We start from the raw sequence: 13,853 nt of genomic DNA on the forward strand, positions 1-13,853 counted from the left end.
GTGCCTTAAGTCACATCTAATTTTCGATTTTTGTGGAAAGCCATATTTTCAGTAGTTAACCATTAATCAGACTGTCTAGCAATCACTGCCATTTATATTCACATAAGATTAAATATAGCATATCTATGTTCCATAAGATTGATTATATATATAATGGTAAAAGTAAAAAAAAGTAAAAAAAAAAGGAATATAAAAAGCTGTTTTCAGGTTTATATAGTCAGAGAGAGACAGAGAGAGAGAGAGAGAGAGAGAGAGAGAGAGACAGAGACTTACTTTAAGGCATAAGGGGCAGGACCACCTAACCCCAATGCCCAGCCCCCTCACCCTCTGAAGAGACACTAAAGCACATTTACTCTCTCTCTCACTCTGGCTCTCAGTGCCTATGTCCAGACTGCTGCTTCAGACCTCACCGCCCCTTTCCATTCAAACCAACTTTAAGCCAGACTTCTGAGTGTGTGAGCCAGCATTTCATCAACAGTCTGCTGTGCACTTTCAGGAGCCTCTTAATTTGTTAAAGTTTCAGCTGGAGAAAAGTGACCAACAGTGACCATGATGAGGATCATACTACTGCTTCTGGTCACCCTGACGGGGCCTTTCAGTACCTTTACCCAAGCAAGTAAGTAAACACACATACAGGGTGCTCTGCTTTCTTTCAAACACGCAGGGCATTCTGTCCATCTGTTTCTGACCATATCCTTCATTCATTCAGTTCATTTTTGTTTGATTACGTTCACTAAATGATGCTTTCTCTTCTGAGGTGTGTTTTGGCTTTAAATTTTAGTATGTAAAGGGAAAAGGTGTGTTATAATGTTTAATTGTTTAAATGATTTTATTAGATTTTTTATTTCTTTATTTAGATCATTAATACAATTATTGTAGTATTTAAGTGATCAGCTACAATATATATATACACTGTTTTCAATGCAAGTAAATGAACGTGAAATTTTGAAGTAGAAAGACTTTTTTATTTAATTTGAAAAATAATTTTTACAGTACATACATCTATAGATGTTTCATTGCCTTCTGTTCATGATAAACATTATCCACACATCTAGGCATGTGCTGATACAGTGTTTCTCTCATGTGGACCTAGTGCTGGGAAAATGATGTAATGGTGCAATGAGTGTAATTCCCGTTTTGAGTAAGTCAGCACTGATCAATTTCTCTGTTTCTTTCACTCTGGGCAGGGTTACACATGTATTAATACTAGCACCAACTCTATATTTAAGGGAAACATTTGCACATTTAGTCCACATGGGCTGGTTACATCTGAGGGCAGAGGTGGCCTAAGAGAGAGAAAGAGAGAAAGAGAGCTCTTTCTCTCCCTCTCCTCACCCCCCGTCGCTTGTAACCATCTTTGGCAGGGTATCAAGATTTCACCCCTCTCAGAGGTGGGTTGGAGGGGCATGTGCGTTATTTTTAAACTGCAGCGCCTCTGACTCACTGCTCAGGGTTGGTTACAGCCCTCTAAACATCCCATTAAAATGCTCAGCAAGTTTCAAACTTGGAAAACTTCACTCCCTGCAATCAGAGGAGAGCATCAACACACACTCTTCCTCTCCAGACTTCCTTCTGTCTGTCTTTCTCATTCTTTCTCCTGCTGCCATTTGTCTCCCTTTCTTCCCGTTCCCCCGGTGGTGCCACTCCCTGTTCTAAAAGCGGGCTTCATCAGATAGTTAAACGTTTCTACTCTGTACTCTTTTTTTTAGTATGCAGCATTGTTTATACAATTATTTTGGAGACATAAATTAATGTTTGTGTTTTTTTGTGAACTTTTTACCTTTTCAGATCTCTAAGTCAGCCTGTTATGTGTTGTGTGTGTTATGAATAGAGTAATGGTAAACTGACACGTGAGAGCGCATCGAGGTATTGGGTGTACTGACCGTTAATTTAGCTACATGAACCCTGAAACTCACACAGGGTCTCTGACTGCTATACCACAAACTCAGCCCAACTTATTTACAGAGCTCAAACAACTTCATATTCAACTTAAGAGTGCAAACAGATTTTTGATAAATCTGAATTTATTTGTTCTGCTTAATCTTTAGCTCAAAATGAAATGAAATCCAGTCCTTGTTCTGAATCAAATCAACTCCTTAAAGTGCTGTCTGATAGAGATTAACCTGAACTGACTTTATTGTGTTATATTTGAATTAATTCCATACAACACAATGTAAATTATCTTCATAATCTAAATTCACTCTTTAACAATGTTGTTATTGATAACTTAAAATCATCCTTGTTAAAGGAGCAGATTTCTGAGAAACACTGTTTTGATTTCTCTGCCTCCAAATTTATGCAACACAGACACCTCCCCCATCACCACTGTACACATCCCTTACTGGTGATTGGCTACAAGTGTGTTTTGGTGCTCGGTCCAATCCACTTTCAATCCACTTTATTTTTCAACATGGAAATAAGCCGTTCTCTGTGAATGTGTGAGACTTCTGGTTCATTAGCTGCTGTAGGGAAATAACGAGAAGAATAAAAAAGAGCAGACAAATGGTAAAACTCTTCGCACTACAAACCAGTTTGTTCATAATTAAAATAATACATTAAAATAATATGGTAAGACACATCAGTTTATCATATCAAGCAGCAAAACTAGCTTTTTTGTACAGCTACAAATAGCTGGAAGCGAATGACAATGAAAGCCAGGCGTTGAAGTACTAAAATTACTAAAACTTAAAAATAAAAACTAATAAAAATGAAAAAGCACATAATTAATTTGGAGCTTTAACTAAAATTAAAACGGAAAATATAAAAACAAAACTCTTTAGAAATTTCAATCAACAGCTTAGTGTTAAATATAAATGAACTTCACAAATGTTCTTGAGAGATTGGTGGGGAACTGTAGAGCTCAATTAGATATCTATCCAGTTTTGTCTCCCTCAGGTCTGGACTCCTATGTGTTGTATTTACATTTACATTTAGTCATTTAGCATGCAGGAGCTTTTATCCAAAGAAACTTACAAATGAGGACAATGGAAGCAATCAAAATCAACAAAAGAGCAATGACACACAAGTGCTATAACAAGTCTAAATTAGCTTAATGCATGTAGCAAGTTTTTTTTATTATATAATAAATGAAAAAAAAAACAGAATACAAAAAGATTAGAAAGGCTAGTGTTAGTTTTTTTTTTAAAGAATAGAATTAGAATAGAGAGTGCTAGAGTTAGAGGGTCTAAAGTGTAAAAAGTGATAAATGTTACCACATAAAGAAAAGGTTTTTATTTTTTTATGTTATTTCTAAACATTATTATAATTATTATTGAAGTATAATTATTATTTTTATGATAAATCTTCATATTTTTAGATTGAAAAAAAAAAACAATCTATATGTATCAGTCATTTGAAAAGTGGCAAAAATAAATTGAACATATGATTTAAAAAAAGGTTCCAGTTTTAATGATCTGTTTTAAATCTTAGTTTTAATTTTAATTTACTAATTTAAACTAAACGTACTTAGATTAGGATGTGTGTTAGTCTGAGATATGTTGTTCCCTGGAGATTGTGAGCTTGAGAGCCTAAGTATGTGAATGTGTGTTGTTGATAAGAGTGAATTTTCACTTGCTATGTCCTCTACTGCCCTTTCATGACATGCCACGTGACGTGTGTGTGTGTGTGTGTGTGTGTGTGTGTGTGTGTGTGAAGGAGGGAATTTGTCTTTGAGATGTTCTTCACTTGTTCTTCCTGAACTAAAACATTCCAGCATCATACTCCCTCATGAGACACACACACACACACACACATGCTGAAGCAGTAGATTGAGATTAATCTGATAGACTGAGAGTAATTAGTTAGGGTAAAGGAAGATCAGTCTTTCCTGTCTGTAACCCGGCAAAACAATTCTGCCTCCCTGTTTAACAGACACCCTACACTGGCCTCTTGTGCTCTATTTCCCTTGTTCTCTGCTCTTTCCCTCTATATTTATCTCTCCTTTTCCTTGTCTTTCCCTTTTATGGTTTCAGTTTTGTCAGGAAAATGTTCTTGGTCATAGATTTGAATTTGATCATCTAATGGGTGGATTAACTCATTGCAGTCTGTACTAGCCCAATGGTTTCTCAATCAAGGCATTTAGTGGTCTAATATCTAATATCAATATTTGGAGAATGAATGAAATCCACCTTATTATTCAGTGCTGTAGTAGGGTATTTCCTGTGAATGTGTGGGACTTATGATTATGATTAACTGGTCACTACTGTCACGTTTCTTGTATCACACCTTAGACACGCTCTCACTTTCATACAAACACAATTGGTGCCATCTTATGTATCAGTTTTCGAATGTCATGAAAATGATCTCTACTGTATTAATATTACTGTATTATTAATTCAGTGTTTGTCAGTTAACATAATGAGTGGCCATTACAAGCTGTTGTTCCACAATAATGAGGGACTGACTGTACATTATGCTTTACATAACTTACAGTTACAATCGCTGGCCATGCACCTTAACAGCTGGCTCTTTCTCCATACTCCGCTCCTTCCATCACATCGTGTGTATTTATGTGAGTGTGTGGTAGTGGTTGGAGGGAAAGAGAGCCATACTTAGAACTAATTGTTGGGGTCTCAAACATAATGAGCTGATTGTTAGCAGCAGTCAACAAGAACATAATATAAACACACAAACTGACACTTACACACATACACACAGGACATTGTGATCTCTGACCACACCCCACACTTACATATGTTTCTTAACAGGACTGTTTTGTTTGATTGTGGCACTATGGAAAGTAACAGTGACAGATTTTTCTGTCCGTCTTTTTTTCTTTCTTTTTTTTTTTGATGCCCACTTATAATTAAATAATTTTCTCCTCTCACGTAAAAGTTCTTAACTTGTTTTGATGTTTTATTTTGGGAGTCCAGTTAATTAGGTTATATAAATATGGATTTAAAATAACAAACTGTGTGGAAACCTATTATTAAAGGGATAGTTCTGAACATTCTGTCATTTACTCACCTCATGTCACTTCAAATTTGTATAACTCTCTGTTCTGTGGATTACATAAGGACAAATTTTACTGGTTGTTCTTTTGATGCAGTTACAATGAAGGAGAAACTTCAAAAAGAACTCAAAAGTACCATAAACATATCATAAAAATACACATACACACAAAAAAATTGGTGTAGAAGCCAGTTTTACTCAGAAATTCCTAGTGCTGTAATTTTCAGAAACAATTATATTAAACATATATATTAAAATGTGTCATGTTTTTTCATTATAGAAATTTCCTTTTAGGGTTCTACAGAAGAAAGACAGTCATATGGGAAACTGCTCGCCCTCATGAGTACATAATGACACATTTTCTTTGGGGGAAGAACTCTTTTAATTCCAAACTGCTGAGAGTGTGTGGGTCACATAATCATCAGTAAAATACAAAATGTGCTTCATAAAACTATTACTAAAGAACCGAAACAGTAATTTGCTTTTCACCCAGAGCTGATGTGCAATGCATGCTGAGTTTGATATTTTAAAGTGTGTAGTTCAGCAGTTGAGGTGGTGTTATTGTAAAGGGAGTTTCCCCTCAGATCGCCAAGAGAAAGTCTCTCATGTGGAGTGCATCTGGATTAGACACAAGCACAGATCTGAGATCAGTTTTTGCAGTGTCTCTAATGGTTGCTGAGGTCATTGTGAGTGATGCAGAAATATCTAAGATCAGCCCCCGAGGAAACATGCCATTTTTGCCATGGTTTTTGTTTTTTTCCTTTTTTTTTCTTTCCCTTTTTTTTTCAATGCTTCATCTCCTTCTGTGCAGTTATTGCCAGCTCCACCCAGGAAGTGAGACAATTAGTCTGGCATTCTGGCTGAAGGTATGATGTAGAAAGGAAGTGATCTCATTAGTGTGGAGCTGAATAGTCAGGGCATGACTTTTCCCTATTGGGGGAGTGGCAGAATGTTTATACGTTACGTAAATGACTAAGTGAATGTGTACGTGTGTGTTTACTGGGCTAATTATGAAGGCCGGAATGTTCTTGCTATTAATGGCAGGCCATGAGAAAATTCTAGCTTACCCCTCCAATACAACCACAGGAGAACTAAAACAGACAGCAAACAGCGTCAGTAGGATTTTTCCATTTTCATCCAACTCTATCCTCTTATGTTGTAATGAACATCTAAGGGTTTCTATTAGAAGATTTTTATGAACCTTTTTGTTGTTCTTGTACTAGGTACTCTGGTGGTGCCAACAGCTATTGGTTCAACTCCACAACCAAATCTTGCATCAGATTCACCTACTTTCACATACACAACAGAGGTAACATCTCCTCAAGATGCTGTTTCAATGTCAGAGCCTGCTCCTGAGGTTACAGAAGCAGCTGCCACGACAGAAGAAGTGCCAATGGTTTCCACAACAGCATCAGTGATACAGTCAGGAACCCCATTAGAAACAACAGCCCTAACAGATACAACACAATCAACAGAAGCTGTACCTATAGAGACAACCAGCCCTGAAGCCACTACTGTCTTTGCAGAAGCAGAAATGCCTGAGAAAGTTGAAGACATAGAATCAAAGACTGCAGATGAAGAGGTGGAGGATGAAGGTTAGCTATACAGTCTATTCACAGACATACAATGTAAATATTTTTAAAGTACAGGCCTGTTCACACCAAGAACGATAACTCAATGTTTTTATCATTAATAGGCTAGGACATTTTTTTTTTTTTTTTATACAAGTGATTGCAATTATATAGTTTATCTGTGTCATTATCCTTAAAGTTGAGGTGTGAACTCTGCTATTATTTTACATTTAGAACGACCTTCATCATTATATTATCATTAATGGTGTGAACGTGAATTCAGAATGAGGACGTGAATTCAGAGTGAGGATGAGCAGTCATTGTCATGATATTTGGTGATTTTCCTCATTCCAGGTATGGGCACAGGACAGTTGGTGGGGATCGTAATCGGTGCATTGATCACAGTGATTGTTGTCATTGCTGTAATCATCTTGTTGGTCAGAAGAATGGGCCAATACTCGTAAGTACAAGAAAATAAATAACAGAAAGTATAAAAGTATTTTTTTTACAATCATGAATTCATAAATATCATTGAGTTAAAAAATAAAGTCATTATTTTCTCGCCCTCATTCAATTCCAAACCTACATGATTTTCTTTGCATTTTCAATATTTTGAAATATGTGTTTTTTGCCCATACAATTAAAAGTCAATGGAGTCCAATGTTGTATTGACAATAATGTTTAACAGATGTAGCTGGCTGCTTTAGGAATGTGTTCTCTATATATGGCTGAGGTGAAATTTTGCATGCTAACAGTAAATGGTTTCTATGTTGTAGGACTGCAAAGAAACGAAAGCCTCAAAAACAAAAGAGCATCTTGATCTCTGTAACTGTCTTACTGTTTCATTGATAACCCATATTAATTAGTGTAACCCAGTTGCTCCTAAAATGTTAAACATGTTAGAGATGGACAAAACTATGTTGCTACTCCAAGCAGTCCTCTACCAGTGTCGAAACAAATGGCAAATATTGGAGAAAAACACTACTGAACTATTCAAGGGTCAGAATGCTGAACAGGGACGTGATGTCATAATGGACATGTTTGTACATTGTACAAATGTACTGTTTTAAAATTGCGTAGCAACACAGTGGTGTTCATGCTATATTTTTTGTGGTATTAACATGGTGTGAACCCCCCCCCCAAAAAAAAACAAAACAACAATAATAATATGGCAAAAAAAATAATAATAATAATAATAATAATAATAATAATGATAATAATAATAATAATAATAAAATAACCAATTGAATTCATATGATCTAAAAAAAAATCTAGATTTTGTAAGTATGTTTGGATCATTATTGAGTCAAACTTATGAATAAAACTCATAAATGAAATTTAAATACCCTATTAATATATATTATCATGTAATCTTTGTCTGTTACATGGACAAAAACAAGTCTGTGTCTGACTGTGGTGTATTTGTGCTAAACTGCTTTTCCTCTTTCCTTCTTTCCCAGCCCCTGAAAAGAAAGGCACGACAGGAAGAGAAGAAGAAGAAATCCGGGAAGTTCTGAACTATTGTTCTGATGTTAAAAACAATCCAAGCAGCACTCTCACCATCCATCCAGGACTGTACGGGGAGCAGGAGAGTGTCCCATCCTCTTTCCCATTGAAAAAGATGCCCTCCCACAAAAACACCTTCCCAGTGCCCACAAGTTATTTTATTTAGCCTGAAAAGCCTTATTTATCCCAATAGTGGGAGGCCACAGGAAGTTACAGTATCTTTTTTTAATGCATATTAATGTAACAGGAGATTAATGAATGTTCAATTTGTAAAGGGCCTAATAAACAAAAACAAACAAACAGCTGCCCATGCAAGCAAAAGCTTGTATGTTTTTATATCATACAGAAAAAAAAACTAATCCAAAATCATTATTCTTTTCCCATTCTACAGATGTGTCCATTTGGACTATGACGCATTATGAACAGTCTTTGAACTGTCATAAGCAGATGCTGAGGACACATTCTGTTCTCAAGATGTGTAACCGGCTTTAACTAATAAATATTTTTTAAATTATTAGTTAAGGGGAGCAGCACACAATAAGTGCTTGAGATTTACTCATTTGAAAGTGCATTAGTACGGAGTGACTTGACTGTGTTGTTCTTAACTGTCACCCATTCCAAAAGTGACATCATTTCCTCTGGAACGCATCATTTATTGTGTGTTCCAATCCGCTTAGCTCCAGCGCACAGCTGCTATTGGCATGTATCTCTAAAATCCTGATGTTCCTCAGCCTGGACTACATCATTTTAACAGCATACTACAGACATTTTGCATGGTATAGTTGAGTTGTTTGCATTTCTTTTTGTCAGTGTTGAGGTTTGTGTTTCTTTCTGATGTTCGAGAGCATTGCTATCCTGGGCTTTGCTTTAAGAGATCAGTATTAGGTGCACTGAATGATGAAGAATAAATGTTTAGTATTGACAAGACACTGCAGTTGTTTGCAACGATATTTTGTGTTTCTTGCTTGCCAGATTCCTCTTTATTTCTCGTTACTCCATGATCTCATTTTGCCATTTGATGTCAGAATCCAGTTAAAGCCAAGAGTTTGACTTTGTGTTTTGGGGTTTTGTTTTACTTATTGTTCAATCAATTTCAATAAAAAAGTTCCAAAGTATGTTGCGCTGCCATATTGTGTTGTTGTGGATCCCAGATAACATTGTCTGTTTATCTGTGTTTACTTTTCAGCCCCTTTTACTCAGCATTCCAGCTTTACACACACATTTACGCCCATGCACTGTCTCTTTCTCACACAAACACACACCCACACATTCCCTTTCTCTGTCTCTCTAATCCAATAGGTTATAAAGACTGTAAAAGACAAGGGAGATAGAGGAAGAGATATGCAGAGTCAATGAATAAAGGCATCTTTGTAAATATGACTATGCACTTAAGTGCCCTCTCTGGTTAAGTAACGTAAATAGCATGAGAGTCCCAAACAGCTGGCCCCAAAACGTATTTGGACATTGACTTTCATTTGGAAGTGGACCATAACAGTTTCTTTTTTCCATTCGTTTTTCAAGTATCTGTACTTTATCAGATTCTTTTTTTATTTTATTTTTGGCCTTCTCATTACTTTTCCATTTTAGATTCCAAAGATGTCTAACGTTTTACTTCACTAATAATGCACACATGTTTTATTAAAGTCAGCATGAAAATGAAAATTCACCAAATCTAATTTGTAAACGGACTTTGTTATTGATCTTTTCCATATTGATCTATTTAATTGTGTTTTTGACCTTGTAATGTTTAATTAAAATGGCATATCTCAATCTTCCTGTGAAAATGGCCAATTGGAACATGTTGATATTTAATATGTTGTAGTAAATTGTAGTTTGCTTATTTTGGTCTTGAGATAGTCCTTCATTACTGATCATTTATAAATCTAAATTATATAATTTTTAACAAATATCTCATTCTCTCCTTATTAATCAGAAAGCCCTCTAACCAAATTATGACAGTAACTTCTGCGTGTGTGTTTAAGTGGGTGAGCATAAATGTATGAGGCTGAATGTGGTTTTAGGCAGTAGCCCAGCTACTCTCTCTCTTTAGCTATGAACAATGGACTCTTTTAGTGGGAGACTCACTCTGACGTCCTGCTCACAGTCTGATCTCTATAACCGTTTGTTTGTGATCCAATGATTTCTACATTCCTAATGAGAAGGGCACTTCCTGACAAGTAAAAGCCTTCATGTACACTAACATGAACATATAGGAAAGACCTAGAAGCGCCAAAACACACAAAACAATGTTTGCATATATACACACACACACAATGAAATTCAAATATACACACAATTTTGCAAAATGTAAAAATAAAATCTCAATGACATAACAGGACTGTAAGCAGCTTAGGTAAAATAAATGCCTGCAGAAAATAATGAAAACAGACCGTCTGGAAATCCTAGTCTTGCTAACACAAACACACACATAAACATGTATGCTAAACTTAAAAATGACCTAAAGTGAACCATATCATATGTGCATCAGAGAAGAATGTGAGTGTTTAAGGGAGGACAGCTAATACAGCAACCTCATGTTTACTTCAGGGCCTGGATACACACATATATGCAGCTTCAGGTCACTCCCCAGGTCTTGAGAAACACTCACTCTCAGTGCCATCCACTCACTTTGGTTTATTTGTAGGGAGTACAGTAGCAGTGAGAAACTCGACTCATCTCTATAGCTTCACAAATTCACATTCTGCTGTAAAGCAGCTCTAACAAGTCAATAGTGTCATTCTACAGTTCAAGTCGGTTAAGTATTTTAACTGTAAAAGTCATCAGTTACTGTATATACAGTGTAAATGTGCATATGCATGTACAGTATGTGCAAGAGCCACTGCACTCTGAACAAGCAAAAGACACACAAGATTAGTGTTTTACCCAGTAAATATAAACCATAAACCTGTGACATTTAATATTTTGCCTTCATGGTTAATTATGTTTGTCTTTCTACGAACAAAATATATATATATATATATATATATATATATATATATATATATATATATATATATATATATATATATATATATATATATATATATATATATGAACAAAATCAAAAATTTGAGCCAGCAAAGTTTCCGAAATTTGGTTGATTTGACATGGAATGAATGACCATATGTGTAAATTGAACATATATGTGTGTAAATGTAATCATTTAATAAAGGGTTCTACATTCATGTGTGTGTGTGTTAAATGCCATCTAAAAGTACATTACATGAGAAGCTGATGTCAGGAACCAGACTGACATTTGAATTTACTGGACAGCTGAATGCTGGGTGTGTGTGGATGTGTAAGCATGTTTGTGTGTGTGTTGGGTGGGTGTCAGGATGGTGGCTGTTTAGCTCACATCTGGTGTTCTGTGATATGTAAGTCTCTCTCCCTCTCTTTTGTTAAGCAGTTCTTTGTGCCATGTGGACGGAACCTGCATTGTGTGTGTGTGACACTAATGCCAGCTCAGAAGTGCTTATTGTTTAGTGCGTCTGTGTATGTGTGTGTGGCAGTGGTCAGTAGTTGGCACAAACATGCTATCTACTGCATAGATAAGTGTCCTGTAAATTGTTCATGTTTGTATTTTCAGCACATGAATGAAATGGATAAAAGAAATATTGGGCAATTACATTTTTTCTCTTGTTTGAGACACTTTAGCCATCTATATATGCACAAACCCCCATGTATCACACCAAAATGTGTATCCTGTGAGTCTTTGCAAAAAATAAATAAATAAAAAGTTAATTCATCTAATGGAGAACACTTCATTTATGTAAACTGTATTTATATATACACTGTATACCATGATATAAGTCATGGCAAGCCATCCTTTTCTGGAGATAATTTACAAAAAATCCAGGATAACTAGTTTTGTAAAGAAAAAAAAAAATAACAACAGTTGGAAGCAGTTATTTTTGGAATTCCCTCTGGTGCCACAATGATCTCACAATCTCTGTTCAGATCTAGGATGCAGTCATTATCTTGTAAATTAATCAGCGCTGTGTATTTCCGCACACAAGATTTCTCACAGCTTCACTTCTATGCTGGAAATCAATGGACATGCAGATGGAGTCTGGCTGAAATACCTTTTCACAGATTCAAGAATTATCTCACTTTATTCCACACGTTTTTGAGTATCAAATAAAGAAATGAATATGGTGAGTAATGAAGTAACCTCAAAAGTGAATAAACAGATTATTTATAAGGATTGATGGGTAAATATGAGGTTTCATGAGAAAATTGTGGAAAAAGGTACCACCCTAGTGAAAAGGTACCACCCTAGTGACCACTTTTGTACCTTTTTTCTGAGAGTGTAGTGCTCATGTAATAGTGAGAAAATGGTAAACACTCAGTTCTCAGATTCTCACTCTTATGATATAGTTTTGAGCATTTACCTTTTATTTGATTGATGTTTAAGAAATGTACTTTCATTGGGTTGCATGTGTGTGAGAGACACACAGAGAGAGACTTTGAACTCTTCATAACTCAAGCTTCTGCATAAAGAAACTCTATATGAAAAACTAAAATCTTCTGCACTTTCCTAAGGAAATGCCATTATCTCAAGAGCAATGAAATAAAATGAGAGTGATCGGGGAAGAATTTTAACTCACAGCCATAAAATCTACTGATCCGGGGTGTTGAGGTCACACATGATCTCACTCATTAACATACGAGAGAATATGCAGGGCACATGCTGTTCTAACACACAAACACATTCTAACGTAAAATAATGTACAGTACGATGGTGAGAGTGTGAGGGCGGAAGGCAGATGATGGAATAAGGGTGGGACAACCCGCAGATGAAGGATGAGTAGGTGAAGATTGATGCAGAGTAATATGACGGTTCTATAATGGGTGATTGTTGAATAGAACAGAAGCTTGCTGACCACAGATACCAAAAGCAGGACTATACATTCCACAGATGGCCCATTTGCTCGTATAAGACCTGTGATTTCACAATACACACTGCACACTGATGTTTCCCACTCCTCTTTAAACAAAAATGTGACCCAGGGTCCTACTTGTTGACAGAAACAATCACATGCATAAACGTACACCAACACACACATCAGATGTCAGTTTGAGGAATAATCCATTGGCTTCTCTTATATGTTTCCTAATAGCCTCCCAAACATATTGTAGTGAGCATATCCCAAGTTACGGCGACAATAATGCGAGCTCTCGATTAATGCATCACTTTTTCAGCACAGAATCTCACATCAGTACAAATTGGGACACAGCGGCCTCTCGTGGTCACTCGTATTAACTACAAGAAAGTGGGTTTTGGAACTGGATAGACTGCATCGCTGATATTTAACATTAAGCCATTGAATTAAAATTTTTTTTTTTTTTTTTCCTCAGAATGTCTATACATTAACATGAACACATATAATAGCAATAAAACGCCATGCCCCTTTCCTTTGCTCCTCTCTGAGTAAAATCTTTATAAAAAACTTTACATTTAAATTAGGGACCGAGATTGCAGACGTATGAGTCCAACTAGCAGGAAACATTCTCAGAACTTTGACTAACGTCCTGGGTTGGTTGATAGAATGTTCGTTCAAAGTTATCTGGTCTTTAATAATGTTCTCAAACCAGTAGGCTAGTACAAAAACATGATTTATATTATATTATTATTAATTATATGCCTTATTATGTATAAATTTATAGATCGTTCATGGCACGATTTTTTTCTGAAACATTTTTGTTCTTGTTTCAGAGAACATTCAAGAGAAACACTCCCACAATGTTTGCAAAATGGTAAAAATTTCTGCAGTGATCTATTGTCTACTCTCTACAGTGCGGCTAACATTTGTGGATGATGAAAAC

The 13,853-nt window shown here is 35.9% G+C and overlaps 1 protein-coding gene across 1 annotated transcript; it reads left to right on the plus strand.

Annotated features, from left to right (window-relative positions):
• Nucleotides 1-346: 346 nt before the first annotated feature.
• LOC109080471 (location of vulva defective 1-like) lies at nt 347-9,142 on the plus strand. Its single transcript, XM_019095529.2, has 4 exons — nt 347-616; nt 6,174-6,545; nt 6,876-6,981; nt 7,982-9,142. Exons 1-4 carry the CDS (start codon nt 550-552, stop codon nt 7,986-7,988), a joined length of 552 nt encoding a protein of 183 aa, XP_018951074.1. The 5' UTR covers nt 347-549; the 3' UTR covers nt 7,989-9,142.
• The last annotated feature ends 4,711 nt before the right edge of the window (nt 9,143-13,853 follow it).

This window comes from Cyprinus carpio, chromosome B8 (assembly GCF_018340385.1).
Source record: "Cyprinus carpio isolate SPL01 chromosome B8, ASM1834038v1, whole genome shotgun sequence".
Lineage (NCBI taxonomy): Eukaryota > Metazoa > Chordata > Actinopteri > Cypriniformes > Cyprinidae > Cyprinus > Cyprinus carpio.

What these genes read in the sequence shown, in the direction of transcription:
- LOC109080471 (XM_019095529.2), top strand. Translation starts at nt 550, where the DNA reads ATGATGAGGATCATACTACTGCTTCTGGTCACCCTGACGGGGCCTTTC. An exon ending in CAGTACCTTTACCCAAGCAA is followed by an intron (nt 617 to 6,173) that starts GTAAGTAAACAC and finishes TTCTTGTACTAG; the next exon opens with GTACTCTGGTGGTGCCAACA. An exon ending in TGAAGAGGTGGAGGATGAAG is followed by an intron (nt 6,546 to 6,875) that starts GTTAGCTATACA and finishes TCCTCATTCCAG; the next exon opens with GTATGGGCACAGGACAGTTG.